This window comes from Pygocentrus nattereri, chromosome 14 (assembly GCF_015220715.1).
Source record: "Pygocentrus nattereri isolate fPygNat1 chromosome 14, fPygNat1.pri, whole genome shotgun sequence".
Lineage (NCBI taxonomy): Eukaryota > Metazoa > Chordata > Actinopteri > Characiformes > Serrasalmidae > Pygocentrus > Pygocentrus nattereri.
The window spans coordinates 17,630,931-17,647,568 of record NC_051224.1 but is presented as its reverse complement, the minus strand read 5'-3'; the positions used below and the strand labels follow the sequence as shown (position 1 = coordinate 17,647,568).

The following is a 16,638-nucleotide window of genomic DNA, read 5'->3' as shown; positions in this document are numbered from 1 at the left end:
CTTTGTCCAAAAGCAAATGTCTGATGCAACAAGCAGTCATGCCTGTTTTGAATTGTAGCACTCAAAAGTGAAAGCGAAGGTGAAACATGCTGCAGTAAAATTAGAATCAAGGACACACTGTAAATCATGTAAAACTTACATGTGCATGTTTTACATGACATTAACATTATATTACCTATTTATTTATTTATTATTACACAAAGTCCAACCTTTTCGGGGCCTAATCAGGATGTTTTTCAAAGAACTTCAACCATTATGAACCTATTCAGGCTACATTTAAGTGTAATATGTATTGTAGCCAATTATCAATGCAAAATTAAAAAGATCTACATAAAAGTAACAACTACAGAATACAAAACAAAAAAAATTAATCAAATTGCTATTACTTTAACAGTCCCACAAAGACAAGACATTTAAACATCCGTATTAAACCTTTAAATATCAATACTAAGGCAGACAGAACATATCTTATTAATGGAAATACTTGACGTATTTGATGTCTACATGATGTGTAGGCAGAGACATTTTCACTTGAATATAAACCCATTGTAACTATTATTTGAACATAATTCAACTACTCTGTTAACACTAGAACAAAAAAAGGAAAAGCCATGCTTGAAGCGCTGCCACAACATTAGAGATGTCTAATTAATTCCTAGCCCCCGAGAAAATGAGATGCGTCATAATTTCCGAGCTGTCAAGCTGCTAAGCCTAGAGCCTCAGCCCAGTGGTACAACTGTTCCCATAATGAAATGATAGAGGAGACCGTGCAGGACGATTAGGGCCTATCAGGACTCCAAACCTACAATCAGATCCCTGTTTGAGGACCATTTGCATGGTAGAGGTGTCAACTGATAATGATATTGAGCAGACATTGAACAACCTTGTTAGAATATGAACTTATTTTAATTTTATGAACTTAGTTTTGATGTGCATGCCCCCCAAAATACTTCACAGCATAATTAACAGAGCTGTGAGGCAAACACACTGAATTTGAAAATGGTCAGGTCATCTGATCAGTTCAGAACATAAGTAGGTCGAAGTCCCAAATCAGGCCCAACCTAATCTATTTCCTTCCCATCAATCAGTGTTTTGGAAACAATCGTGATGTTTCATCTAGCATTAAGCATTCCAGTGAAGAATGTGCATTGAAATGAAAAAAAAGGGAAGTGAATCACAAGATCTCCCAAAAAAACTGAAAACAAACGAAATGAGAAATGCTCTAGAAGAGTAATGTAAATTGCACTGATATACAGGCAGCAGAATGACGACTAGAGACAGTTGAAGCTTATTAAAATACTGGTGCTCTGATGACGAGAATAAAAATGAAAAGAAAACAACATGGGAGGGAGGGTTAAAAATTAAACTGAGCAAAACAAAATATCAAAGGATAAACAAAAAAAAATAATAAAGTAACCAATTCAATCAGGGGAAAAATAACATTTACCACTAAGTTTACCATCAGCACAACATGGCCAGGATCATAACGCTGCAAAAAAGAAACACCAATTGGTTAAGCAGGAAGATTGAGGCACACAGAGAGGGGTCAGGGGGGTCAGGGGTGAACTGTTAGGGGTTGGGGTTTAGGGACTCAGAGGTAGAGGCTTTAGTGTATCCCATTACCACTCTGGGTTTTGGGTGATTCCGGGGATATCCCTCTCACCATCCCCTGCTTTCCTGCCATCCTTCTCCACCTTAAAACATGAAAGAGCAATTCTAAATGCTCCTGATGTCCAAAAATGAGTTTTTTTATTCTAATTCTCTAAATTCAACAAATTGGACTTTTTTGAACAAAATTAGCTTCATACAGTAAGAATCACCAAATATAAGCCATTTAAGAATACTTGGCTTTCTGATTATATGACTACAGGTGTAATAGTATTAATATAGTGTACTCTACAGTCCTCCATAACCCATGCTTTTCTTTCTCCCATTAACACCTGCTCTGCTGTTTGAAAATGCTGATTCGTATTTTCTTTTATTTTCAAAGCAAATCTTTAGATAAAATGACCAAACAAATGCAGACCACTGCCCTCCCTGATTCCCCTTTCCCCCATCCACCATGCAGGTCAAGATCTGTGGGTGAGTGTGATTGGGAGGCAGTGGCCATTGTTTATGCGTGCTGCATCCCTATACAGCAGAAGGAGATGTGAGAAACATAACATGGCAATTGAGTTTTTAGCAGCGCATTGAGGCTCTTTAACCTTCAGTCCTGCACTAGAGAAAGTGAGCCAATTCAAAATATAATAAATATAATTTGATTCTGGGAATCACCAAAGTACATCTGTTTTAGGGATAGGCATGAGTAGTCGAATAATAGAGTTATCATTACGAAGCTACCTATTCAAACAGTAAATATAAAGCTGGCCCAAACAGCCTTGTACAGGTAATATCAACAATATTGGTGTGTCATAATTAATGACAATGACTGGCAATAATTTATAATTTATTCAGCTAAACAAATTACTATTTTGAAGTACTAAAGTAAAAGACGAATACTCGAATATTCACATTATACAAGCCAGTGTGAGTAGTATAATAATTAAATTATCCAAACTTTAACCAAACAGAAAAAAATCTCATATCTGAATCAATGGCAATGCAGTGTTCGCAGGCTACAACTGACAGAGTGTCTGGTAGGTTGCATGAGTCAAGAACCACCTACTTTGATAGGAAGATCAGGATATTGTCAAAACAGGGTTAAACACATTTGGCTATACAATTTAGATGGATGAATAATAATTTCCTTTCTTCATTTTTGTGTAATTACTTTTTTTAATTCTCTTCAAGCACTTGATCATAAAATCATTAGAAATGCCCATCCCTAATGTGTATAACCATATCTCTGTCTAGCCATCTATCTGTCTGTCTCTCTATCCATCAGTCTATTTATCCAGTGATTGTCACTCAACCACTGCACTGCTTAAAACTCAAGATTTACTAGTTCTAGTTCTATATAACCAGCATGCTTTTCAGGAAAGGGGAGAAGAGATGGGCAGGGCACTGCTTTTGAGTATTTTGTATAATATAAAAGAGGGGAGTGGGGGATGCAGGTGGGATGATGTGAGAAGTTTTCCCTGCAAGCCAAAACACCTGAGCCCCCACCCCCTCACCGGTGACACACACACAAACACTCTCACACAACACACACGCAAAATCCCACACCCACATTACCACGTGTACGGTCACTTCACAAGAGTGGACACAGGCAGACAGATCGACTGAGAGGCGGAAGAAGAGGGGTGGAAATGGGCGGAGATTCAGGCTCATTCTGCAAGCCATTCAAAAGAATTATCTTGGGGGGGGGGGGCGGCAGAGACATGTTCAAAGCCAATCAGAAAACCCAATCTTATGTTCACAGCCAATCAAAACAACCCCCCATTGCAGCCAGAAATACACTGACATGAAAGTAGCTATTCTATCACAGATAAATCCTGAACATAATCAAGTCATTGGTTTCTACACATGGAGCTACATGTTTACTGATTTCATTCTGGAGTGAGTTTTTAATCATAGCGCTGGTAATTCTGAGCAGAGAAAGTTTAGTGATTGTAAGCTTATAGGAGGGAACTAAGAGAGGCCGTTAGGCTACACTGTAAAAGGGGGGGGGAGTTATTTCATCCTTATTTTGCAAAAGAAGAAGATACACACGCGCGCGCACACATACACATTTACAGACACACAAAAAGGGGGGAGGGGGTTCCTACAAACCTTACCTAAAAAAAACAAAACAAGAGCAAAAAGAAAGAAGAGTAAAAAAAAACAGTCAATACAATGGAAACTCAAAGCATTGGGGAGACATTTCAATCAAGTGACAGAAGCAGGGCTCTGTGTGGGAGAGAAATTATAGGGTGAGGTTAAAAACCCCCAACATGACAGTTCCTGAAGAGTTATATCCAAACCTGTACATTCATATGTTTCAAACCTATACATTCAGTGTTTCAGTGCAGTACAATAATTCTCACACCGATAATGCAGTTTCACATCCAACTCATAGCAGCTAAATAACACCTCCTGTCCACATTGCGGCATTATCCCACTGTTTTTTAAACTTATGTTTATGTATCACGCAGTTGACTACAACAATGATGACAGTAGCCAGCTGCCCGCAGTGCAGCAATCTTCCCAACTTTTGCCACTGACCTCAGACGTTAACAGGTCGTTGATTTTTTTTTTTTTTTTTGTGAGACACGGATGCTGAAAGTCTGATTGCTGAGGTCAAGGTGCACCCAGTATTATACAGCAAAAAAGCAAAAGCATAGAGAGCGTCGTCCTGCCCTTTTCACTTTCAATCAGCAACATACACTGTTAAAGCTCTCTTACTTGTAAACAATTTTATGGCTGTAGGCCGCTGTCAGTCCCATACAGCTATAAGGCACAAGACCATTTTATTTACACCAATGTGTTTGACACTTTATCCAATTCCTTAAAAAATATAAATGAAAACATTTCTCAAAATACACTTACATAAGCTAATATGCAGAAGCTTTAGCATCTTTTAGCTAATACTGCAGCTGGACAACTGACAGCAACAACAAAAAGGCAACAACAAAAACTTTAATGACATTGACTGCAGAAGCATCCACAACAAAAATGCTTCTCGTCAGCTGGCAGCAATGCATCAGTACTGCCAATCTGAGACACCAGTCTTGCCACTGTAATCTAACAGTTTCCATTAACCAATATTTGCAAAACCACTGAATATTTAAAAGATGCTTTTCATTCATGTCATTTCAAGTAACTCACAAAAAGGACCATACAAGTTCTTGGCCAAGCTCTCAAGCCAGCAGTAATATTACTGTTCAGTGTCTAAAATGCACACTTTACAACTGGATCGATATTTAGGGACAAAAAAATGGAACCATTCAGCTACCATGAACCAATTTTGTCCCTAAAGTGCATAGAAGCTTTCCAATTTCTTACTCAGACTGTCTACATCCCTCCCTCATTCTCTGGGGACGTGTACTTAATCTATTTTCTCAAGCAGACTAGACTCCAGCCTTTTATCTGATCTGGAATATGTCCCCACAGCTGTGACCAAACCCTACCAAGTCCCTCCCTTTTCTCCCTTATCTAAAGCATCGCATTATCTTAATAAACAACAGGAATTTCAGTACAGACTGAAAAAGCTAACAGTTGGGTGATGCTGAAAATGTTCCTGATCTGTGACACACTTCATTTGGCTGGGAAGACAGCCTTTGGCTTTGACTACTTCCTCATCCTGGTGCCACGCCGCACAGAGGATGCAAAAACAGCTTTAATATTAATGTGTGTATTTTCAAAACCTAACATGCACAGTTTTTTTCTGCAAAAATCATTCTTTGTGTGAAAATGTTTGTGAAAAGGCCTTGTTGCCCCTTCAAAAACTAGGATGTCCTGAACATGTAACCATAAATTACCTTGCGTTTTAAATAATAAAATTATATCTATATGTATGCATAGTTTTGACCTGATGCATGTATTTCTCAAAAATGCTGACTGTCAGAATCCTTTATTGATCCCAGAGGGAAATTGCACTTGTTACAATTAAAGTTCAATATCAATACCTTTCCAATGTCAATACCTTTTTTTTGGTAATAATCTGCCAGTACTGATACTACTACCGATATGATACTATACAGAGTCTACTCCGATATCGTCCTCAGATGAAACTAAGTGATGCTGATGTTGGTCATCATATCAGCATAACCAAAAATGATTCAAGACATTTCAGTGCACATGGCAAAAATGCATTTTGATATGAAAAGTGCATTTTGATATGTATGTATGCATTATGTCGCAATTAGCTGTGGCATAGTGGGCCATTCGAAAATGCCCAGGCTTGTTGTGCTAAGCCAGGAGAGTTGTAAGTACTACTTTCACTAAAAAATGTAGTATGTAGAATGCAGTACTCGATTTCAAATGCACCCATCTAGGTGGAACAAAACTAAGCATGCTGGAGTACAGCCAATGTAACAAGCTCTAGCTTCCAATAATGTCAGAAAACCTTTTATCATCATACAGTTACTGTATGTCCTCAGCAGAGTGGTTTTGAGTGAAATGGATAATGAGTACAACTAGTGCAAAAGCAAACAGATGCAGCACATACAGAGGGAACCTCTTGTGTTCTGAACAAAGCTCTGCTGCTCTATGCCTAATGCTGATCTCACCACTTGGAACAGTTGGATAAAAACAGCTGTCCAACAAAAATCGTTTTTGTGTGCATTCGCTAGTATTTGCACATTTGTCATTCTAAGCACAGGCTACAAAGCTGAAGCACACACAGTAAAAGCAAAAGAAGCACAGAAACCCAGAACAATTCCTCTTAAGAATCATACAAGGGAAACAAATTCACACAACCACTGTGTGTGTAGATGTGGTTGAACTTTTAAGGTAGATGCAAAAAGGTGGCCATTTCTGCTGTTTTATCTACTTTTTTCCATGTCCATATTATGGAAAACTTATTTCCTTCACATTTTCTTTATGCTTTGCTTAAAGTTTTGTACATGGTCACTAATCTGTACAAACAGCTCATTTGAAATTCATTGTTTGTGTGATGTCATGAGGACCAACACATTTACATACATCTGCCTATTCAGTCTAGAGCAGTTTCGCCATGCCCATTCACACTGCAGTTATAAGGAGTGTGTTGGCCTGGCTGCTTTTGCCTGAGGCACAGTACAGGCAGCTAATTAACCACTAACATTAGATCGCATTTACAACACTGGCTTTCATGGGTTAAAACAAAACAGTCTATTTAATTCTAAGGGATAAAGAGAAATTGGAAAATGTTTATTTAATGCTGAATTACAGCTGTTTTTGGTACATAAAAAACACAAACATTGTAAATGGATAAGTGAAAAAATGTAGGATATGGGCCCATGATTAAAGGGAGGCATTTATTCAAGTGACAAAAACATGGCAGCATGCTGAAACTGATCAAATGATTTATCGTCATCAGTGGGTACACCTGCACGAATTACATGGTTCATGCGGTAACACTTCTATGCATCAATTCTTTCAGTCTGTATACAACCCCTGAGAACCATGCCTGCACACACAAACACTACTTGCCTGTTCAATCGACATGTACATAAATATGACCAAATACGGTGTTGTCTGAAAAAGCCGCATACCTGCATATCTCAGCAGTGTGCAGATGTTTTCAATTAGTGCAGGCTATGGAGTGCGGCAGCCTTAATGGAGCTCAAGTCCATCCTGCTGAGCCAACAGGGCGTTTGTGTGTGTGTGTGTGTGTGTGTGTGTGTGTGTGTGTGTGTGTGTGTGTGTGTGTGTGTGTGTAGAGTCCTCTAAACCCCATGAACTCACTGATCAATTGCTGAATAGACCCCGAGTCTGCCAGCTATGACATCATTATCCAGGCAAGAGAGAACAAAGAGAATGAAAGAGGGACATTCATAGCTGCACTCCTTTTACAAGCTAGCAACACAAGCAAATTTTAATATATGCCTACATATCAATACATACCTCCAAAATGGTAACTTAACAGAGGAAGGCAGAATTATATTAACTTTTAATACACATTAAAGTTAAACTTGGGACACTTATTGTTTGTCTAATGGTCATGAAATTTAATGTAAAGGGCGGCTAATTGTTTCAAAAGTTTTTTTACCACATAGTGTATTGGGTTTTCTCCGCCTTTCAAAATGCATACTGAATTTAGTCCTGTAGTAAGAGGTATCTAGTAAGAAACAGTGGGATTTGATAGGAAAGCTGATGACTGATCAACTCAGTTCTTTATGGTGGTAAAACAAGGGGTCACAACTTCTACAAATCTCATTCACTTTCTAAAATAACCAGTGAGCCAAAGCATCTTCTGTTTCTATATGTATTTATAACATCTTTCATATTGTTCTCTTATTTTGTTTTAGGTCAAAATCTTCTTTAAACCATCACAAAACTCTGTCCCGGGCATCAGTCAACATATTTGTAACCGTTTTTATGTAATGATTTCATGTAAGGTAGCTTCTAATGCTTTACATGCTTTGGGCATCTGGTTCCTATCAGCACTGGCTCAGTTTCTCTGGAACTGTGAACTCCGCGTCAAATCACCCTGAATGACTTTTACATCTTAATGATTTAATTACGCAGACATTTGTAAAAATTGGTGCATTTCCCCTTTAGAGAGTTCATGTCTACTCACACATGAACTACATTCTCTATGTGCAATAATGTATGAAATATCCTGATTTAATCCTGGACCTTAATCAAGATACTGATTCTGGTGTAACTGTGTGTTTGGACTTGTCAGTACTATATACAGTCATGTTCCCTGCTTGCTGCCCATCCTATTATGGAACTGGGAACTTTTATCTGCTTGTAAGATTGTGATGTCCTCTGGGACTCCATGTATGGTTTGGAGAGGAGAGAGAACAGAGTGTCTGTTCAGAGCTGCTATTTCATAAACACCTTTCAAAAGTACTCACAAACATGAGTTAGGGAACCAGGATCCAATCTAGTGGTATCAACGTTTCATCTTCCTGCATGAGTTAAATACTAGTCACATTAACATCTTTAAAACACTGAGTTAAATATATTCAATATTTCAACAGATTACATATGAAAACATATTCCAGAAGTACTGCTCTCATAATTTCTGTCTTAAATTAACAATAACACTCCTGCCTCCTCTAAAATTGTGAGAATGAATCACCCACAAGGGAAGGCTCATTAACTATGATATTAGAATGATAAGGCCTCTATTCTAGGTTGGTAGAAAACCACCACAGTGGAATGTATTATTTTCATAATCTTTATTTAAAAGAAATGCTTGTATTATGTTATTACTAGGCCGTATGGTCATACTTATAACCATTCACATGTTTTATATTTTGGGTAATTGGGTCACTTTCTGCAGCAGCTGTATTTTTTTCCTGTGACTAAATCTTTGAGTGTTGAGTGCAGCCTCATCAGCTAGAGATCAGGTGCTGACAGCATAAAGAAGATGAAAAAGCTTATTATTATAGTATTTTTTCACAGCCATGTGTCAAATGTGGAAGCATTTAAAAAGCAAAATACATTATCTTGGTTTAAAGAAGATGGCTGCTGTATTGGTACCCACTGCCAAACTACACTGTTCAAATTCAATATCCCAATGAACATCAGACTGGAAATAATTGTGGGGGGTGAAAAAAAAAAGTGTTCAAAACACATATTTTTAATTTATAAAAATTATTTAAAGCATGTCATCACGAGGGCCGAGATTTGGCCTAAAACTCTGTGTTTGCTTTTACTTCAGACAGCTAGACAGTGACACAAACCCAACACGGTTGGCAGTTGGTGAGGGAAGGAATAAAAATACATTTTGCTATAATATAAATATAGCTGTCAGTCATTACTGTACATACCTGTGCTTTCATACAGAAGTGACTGGTAGAAATATAATGATAACAGTCACTCAATGGATCTGTGCTGTCTAATATAAAAAATCTGCTTGAACCCTATTTTCTCTCCAGGTCCTTGAGGTCATGACATCAGTTGTTACTAGCTGTGCCATGGGCTGAAACTCAAAGGCAGAAAAGTCTCTCTCTAGACACTGTGTCTGCACCCTCTGCTGAAGCTTTTATGTCTAGATTAAAAACCTATTTTTATCGTTTAGTCTTTGATTCTGTAAACTGGCTGTACTTGATCTTGTTATATACCTTACGCTGTTCTTTATGGTTTTTTAAATGTATCCCTTTTGTACTGCACTTTGGGCTTGAATGTGCTTTAAAAATAAATAAATACTTACTTACTATTCACATCCCAGTCATTACATTAAAAAAATGTACTAATATATTTTACAACATACTTGACAAACACCAAGATAGACACAATCACCACAGTGGTGCAGTGATGACAAGTACGGTTGTATGGTTTCTAACTGAAGGCAAGCAGAGTGGACAGCCAGGCCAATCGTTCTCTGCATCTCAATGCAGCTGTTTGTTCATAGAGAGACAAGAAGGGGTTGTGTGTATGGAAAATACTCTCTCATGCCCCTCCCAACAGAACACACAAGCCCTGCAACCAGTAAACAAGTCTGCATTAACAAAGGGTGATTTTGACATTCAGCAGGCAAGCGATCTTCAGGGGGTGGAGGGCAGAGAGGAAGGGAGAAGGAGGAGAAGAATAGAGAGGAGGAGAGGATGACAGAAGGACAGAACGAAGGAGGGAAGAAGGGATTGAGAGAAAGAAGAGGGCAAACAGCCAGTTGTTTTTCAGACTATTCTGAATCAGTGTCGAGGGTGGACCTGAGCTGTATTCCATTTACATGTCATACAATCTCTCTTGGTTTGGAGAACTGGCGAGCGAAGATAATGTGCTTTTTGTGCTTTTGATCCTCTCAGTACAATGTGTAATGTATGTTGGTGTCCTCTTAGGACTGCATATTTTTTCTGCTCCGGTCTCAAACACTGCTCCAGGTCAAAATGCATCATGGGACAGGAGGGCTAGCACACACAACTGTTTTTCATCCCACTCTATTGCTTTCACTCTCTTTTTCTTTCCCTTCTCCCCACTTCCTCCAGCTTAACTTGTTATTTCTCTCGTTTTAAGTATAAACTGAAGCCATTTTTCAAAATTCTGGTACATACACAACCTACACCATTCAAAGTGCATACATATGAAAACCAATGAGCTAATGATACAAATGCCTCTTACACAAGAAAGTAAGAAGAGGTCATAAAAGGATGTGAAGGTAGAGTGGGAAAAATGTATCAAATGACAAAACCACTTAAAAAGAGCATTGATACACATATGAAAGATGGGTATAGATAGATAGATAGATAGATAGATAGAGAGAGAGAGAGAGAGAGAGAGAGAGGGGAGGGGGTGGAAAGGGGGGGGGGTAGAGTGAGACAGTGAGTGAGAGTGAGAGTGATTGAGTAAGTGAGTGAGTGTGAGATAGTGAGAGATTCTTACCCTGCATGGTTTTGCCAAGGCCTTGTCCGAGCTTCCAGCCATGTTTCTGAAGTAGCCGATGACCAATGTTATCCTGATGGGGGGAAAAGAGGAAAAAAAAGACCAAAAATATTCCAATAATAAGAGGAGCTTTTCACACACACCCTCACCCACACGCACACACACATTTGCTTTACGACACAAGCCCACACAGCAGCAAAGCCACCGTAACAAAATCTTCACTGTTCATCATCATTATCATCATCACCTGCTATACTCTTTGAAGTCAGAACTCCTTGTCAGAGAAAAGAGAGGGAAGGAGGGAAGGATGAGGGCAGGAGGAGTGGAGAGAGGGATAGAAACAACGAATAAAGGACAGGTCATAGGGTTCTCTGCTGTAAAGCAACCCTACTAGCTCCTACAGTCTATGCAGGGCTACCACTACAAGGTCACTGTTAAACTAAACAGGTGAGAATATTTCACGTCTTCACTCTATACTTGCGGGAAATTATGTCTTGGCAAGTGAAACCATCTTAAATACAGTGCATATGTCAGACAGATTATGAGCTATGTCTAGACATGTTTTATTTGTTTTAAGTAATAATCTTGTGAAGAAAACAGAAAAAATAAAACAAAAAAATGTATGACAATTTTGAACTATTTTCTCTGATATGATCTATTTTTTTTAAATGGTACCAACTGCATCTAGATGCATCCGATCAGAGTAAAGTGAATGAGAAGGGGGCAGGACTTTTGATACTGACATACCTCCATTGAAATGACTTGGCTTTTTGTCTGAATTTGCTGAGGATTTTGATTTTGGGGCTTTTTTTTGTTACTGAAATCAAATCCTGACTCGGAACCAGGAATTACATATCTGAAAATACGTGTATCAATAGAACTGTGGTTGTTTTGAAGCTGGGCAATTTCAAAATGAGAAATATCAGATATACTGGTTAGATTTAATACAGTTTCACTTGCCAAGAAATCCATTTTTCGCAGAGTACACTCTAGAGTCTACACACTAAATGGAGCACTCTTCATACACCATACACTGAAGCTAAAAAGCCAGCACTGCACACAAACTCTAGAAAAACAACCTGAGTCTACTGATTCACCTTCAGTATCAGAGAAAGGAGGAGGGGGAAAAAAATGCACGGTTATATACGTATCATGGCACGTACATACATACATATATTAACCGCTCCAGAGAGATTAATACACAAACAACGAGGAGAAAATAAACGAAAATGGGGAGGGACAACATACGTAGAAATCTTGCATCAACATAAAAACTTCCACAAGCTTTTCTGTGAGTTCACCATGACAACAGAACCACCACGAAAACATACAGAATGCAGCCGAAACGAGAGCGAGATAGGGAGAGAGACAGCAAGAGCAAGAGGGTGAAGGAGACAGAGATAGAAGATAGAAAGAAATGAAAAGAAAAAGATAGAGATAGTGGCCTCGGGTTACCATTAAGAGGCCCAGTGTGTGTGTGCACATGTATGTGCGTGGGAGGAAAGAAGAGGGAGAGAACGTGTCGGAATAAGAGATTATTCTAATGTTTAAAAAAGTAAAAAAATGAAATGCAATCTATCATTTCAACTACATCAAGCCACAAAGACACTTCAAAACGTGTGTCTAATCATTCCAAGCACACTAAAGGGGAAAAATGGATGTAAAAAAATAAGACCGACATGAGTACAAAAGAAAAAAAGAAACTTTTTTTCCCACTGAAGACAAAAAAGGCACAAAAGGTAATCATAAGAGATGTGGAAAAAGGTGAATACCAAAACCATTAACCAGCATGCAGCTTTTTGTTAAACCACTTTAACAAAAAGAGTCGGCGGTGTTAGTACTGTCTGTATACTGAGCATATACAGGGAGAAGGGGGAGGAACCAAAGAGCCATGGATGGTGATTAGAGATGAGAACAGGCACGCGCACAAGGTCATCTAAACTTGAGGACACAGGCTAGAGGGGGCGGGGTTAGAGTGAAGCAGGCCGAGTCATGAGTGGTGGTCTCAGAGTCAAGAGGGCGGAGCAAGAACAAAGTTAGTGCAATACAGTGAAGGTAGGTGTGGTCACCGGCGCAAAACACACCCCTTTTTCGCAGCCATAATCTTTTCTCTGCCACATCTCATAATATAATTTAGAAATGTAGAAATTTTCACTTCAAAGGTAAGGGTGGGACTGCTCTTTTTGTTTTGTAATAGCACAAGGAACTACCGCTGCTGACTGAATACCAATTAAATATAAAAATTGAAGATAAAAATGAAACCAAAAACAAAACAAAAAAAATCACATACATCTATTGTTTTAACAATTAAAGGATCCAGACAAGGGGTGAAGTCAATAAGGCAACTTCTGTTTTGTTTCTTTTACAAAAAAATAAAACTCGTCCTGATTTCAGAACTGTCAACCGTTTATATAATTAGGTTTTCTTAACAGATCTCGTGAGCATGAATGTTTACAGAAGGGAAAAGACTATTATTGATTTAACTGGGAGAAGTGAATTAAAGCTGAGGTTTCTTCTTTCTCCATAAATATCTGTTTATACTAAGAAGTGGAGGGGCTAATGTTATTTTATCTTCCCTACACGGCCCACAGGTAACGGCTACACTGACTTACAGTAAGTGACTTAAAACAAATTTTATGTATACTTTGAGGAATACGTTACAAAGAACAGGCACTAACTGCATGCGGGAAGAGTAGGATACTTTCTTAATCAAAACAAAACAACAGATGGAGGGGAGCCCTCACTTCAATACAAGAAAGCTTACATCTCTTTGTTTTTTGATTTGGGAGCTTTTGGCTTGAGCAATGAGACATTATTGGCTTTTTCATGAGTATCCATTTTGCTGGTCAATTATAAAGTCTAAATGATTACACTATTTATTTAAATTACAATTTGAAAGAGTGCAATTTTCAAATCACAAGTGGTGCAACTGAACTGTAAAGAGTTTAGTAGTCCTGCACAATAAATTGTCATTCAAGCCCAAAACAACTTATATGCTAGTTGAAGGCCTGGAACTTAATTTATAGAAAATAATCACATTTAAACTGAAATCTCAACACTGTACAGAAAAATTGCAATTAAATTTGTGCATAAATCATTCAGCCCTACTTTTGCACTATGGGCAAGACTGAATTTGACCACGGGTCCATTTCCATGAAAAAAAAAAAAAAGATTAATATCATTTTTGAAGGGCATAAAAATGTTTTAATTCATCTCTTTACTGCCTAGAAATCTACCACATAGTAAGAAATAAACTGAAGGCCATCTCATTTTACATATCTACAAACTTCCTGAGATCCTTTCCATTTATCAGCAGTGCAGATGCGCTTGCAGCAAGCCCTGCCCAAATGGCCTGCAATGCAGTGGTTCTGCAGCAGATCCTGCTACTGGCAATCTGTGAACACACACACACACACACACACACACACACACACACACACACACACACACACACACACACACACACACACACACACACACACACACACACACACAATCCATCTGGATGTTTGGAGGACAGGAACTGCGGGGAGAATGTTGAGATGACCTCATATTACCTAGTGATCTCTGCATAATAATTCCACCCTACATTGGAGCCAATCAGAAAAAAGCCCTTCAGAAGAGGTGAGACAGACTCATTTACTCAGTCACAAGATCTCCAAACAGCCAACCAGAGCTATGGGTATCAAGTCAGCTGGTTTTCCCAGGCTCTGACTGGTCAGAGGCAATGACGGGCAGATGTTTTGAGACGTGACCACGAGGGGGAGGGGCAGGTTTTGTGCAGATGAACAAATGAATGCGCTAAAAAAACAGACAGATGAAAAGCAACAACGCCGAAGAATCCAACAGCAGTGCAAGTGGAGTGAAAACATGTCCATACGAACCTGGCTTTTAAACCCTGGCCTGTCAAAAGAACAGTCAAACGTCACACAAAACGGAAGAAAAACGGCCAGACTCTACAACTCTCTACTGTTCACTGTTTTTTTTTGGTTTGTTTTTAAACTAGTGCAATCTTTCCACTATATTACAACAGTGACAGAGTCAGACATCTACAAAAACCACTAATTGTCAGTCTGTAGCTGTTAATATAAATAATAAAAAAAGAAAAGAAAAAATGTTATTAATTGTCCAAACAGGTACACTCCCACAGAGGATAGAGTGTTGGTGGAGAGAGAAGGAAGGAGGGAGGTGTGCAATGTGCTGCTATTAACCCAGTGAGAAGAGAGGATCAAAGGCAATGGGAGAGAAGAGACTGACGAGGGGTTTTTAAAAGAGACTGAAACAAAGAGGAGGACCTACAGGGATAAAGAGAGATGTACATGGCAGCATGTGTGCATGTGCCATCAAATTGCTGGAACAGATTTTGAAGCCTTGTGTGCATGTGCGTGTATATATTATATATATGAATATAAATCTGTGTGTTTGGTCTTATATGGTCTTACAGCTGCTCTCTAACAGGAGGAATGTCACTCATACTATGGAGAGGAGTGTATGCATTTACATTTGCAATTCAATACAGACTTAACAATTCTTCATGAAATCCCTTCATGAAATTTCACCACAACTTGATTTGATGCTCTTGGTATGATTCTGAATTATTTCCTGAATATTCAAATGTGAGGGATGCACCAAAATTTCCACCATCAAAATTGTTCTGAAAGTGCACTTTTTTTTACTCTTATTAAATAGAAATGTTTGGCAGAAAAAAAACATTAAATAGCCCTGTAAATAATTAATTGTAGTGATAATGAATATGAGAAACAGTGCTTAAAATCTTTTCACTCTATAGTGCAAGGATACGTTCAAACACCTTAAGTAGCAGCAGTTCAACAGGGAAAGTCACCCGCATGTATCGATTACACGACTCTAGACGAGCAATTTATAACCTCTGTTCATGTCAGCAAAAGGGCTTACAAGAACACTACAGGTTCGATACCACTTACCACTTATAAAATATGACATCCTTCTCAATTCAAATTGTCTTGGATATTCTTTGTGGACTGTTTTTTGTAGTCAAGGTCACATGATTTCTGTCAAGTGTGTTTAGAATTTTGGTTTCAGCCAAGAATGAGAATGGAGAAAGTACTTATTATGGACTTTGACCAAAACATGAGCATGAATATTGGCTCTGAAATTGCAAAACAGCTGTAGTAGAATCACAACCTTCAGACTGAAGTATTTTACAGTCCTAACTGTATCTAATTACAAATGGACCTACAGGAATGGTCCAAAAGTTATTGGAATATAACCCTGCAACATTACCACAGATTTAACACGATTTTCTTGACACAGTGACGATACACTGTAAATGGATTAGATGGAGTAATTCTGTGTTGTTGTGGAGGTGGTGTGATACTCAGAAGTGGCAGCAGGGTGTCTCCCACTGCTAAACCCCTGAGGTATTTAATAGTGTGTTTTTAACTGGAAACCAAATGGGACAGCTGCTCTCAGACCTCCTGTGTGTATGTGTGCAAGCAAGATTGAGAGAATGAGTGAGTGCAAAAAAGAGAGACCTCACACTTTCCTGATAACAGACAGTCACAGCAGGGAGCCTGGGCAAGGACAAACAGAAGGACAGAAGCAGAAAGATGGAGAGAAAAAGAGAGATAGAAAGCCAGAGAATGAGAGATGCAGCTTTATCCACTTTAAGTTCAACTTCCCAGGGATTTATTTTTATAATATTCCACTGAGGAATGACAATCAGCCTGCCCTCTATGTTTATGTTTGCTGAGTCAAATT

General features: G+C 38.6%; 1 protein-coding gene across 9 annotated transcripts in view; it reads right to left on the bottom strand.

Moving 5' to 3' along the window:
* gpatch8 (G patch domain containing 8) overlaps nucleotides 1–16,638 on the bottom strand; it is a 48,632-nt gene that overhangs the window by 8,338 nt on the left and 23,656 nt on the right. For 2 of the 9 annotated variants that reach the window (XM_037544580.1, XM_017697542.2), the window contains 3 exons: nucleotides 14,784–14,802; nucleotides 10,900–10,972; nucleotides 1,448–1,489 (listed from right to left, as the gene is read on the bottom strand). Coding sequence is in view for 6 of the 9 variants with exons in the window: in XM_017697534.2 (XP_017553023.1) it covers nucleotides 10,900–10,972 (73 nt within the window). In the remaining 3 variants the exon portion in view is untranslated. Of the gene's footprint in view, nucleotides 1–1,447; nucleotides 3,717–10,899; nucleotides 14,306–14,783; nucleotides 14,803–16,638 lie in introns of those variants that run through there. The other 7 variants (XM_037544578.1, XM_017697539.2, XM_017697537.2 and 4 more) reach the window with 6 other exon arrangements.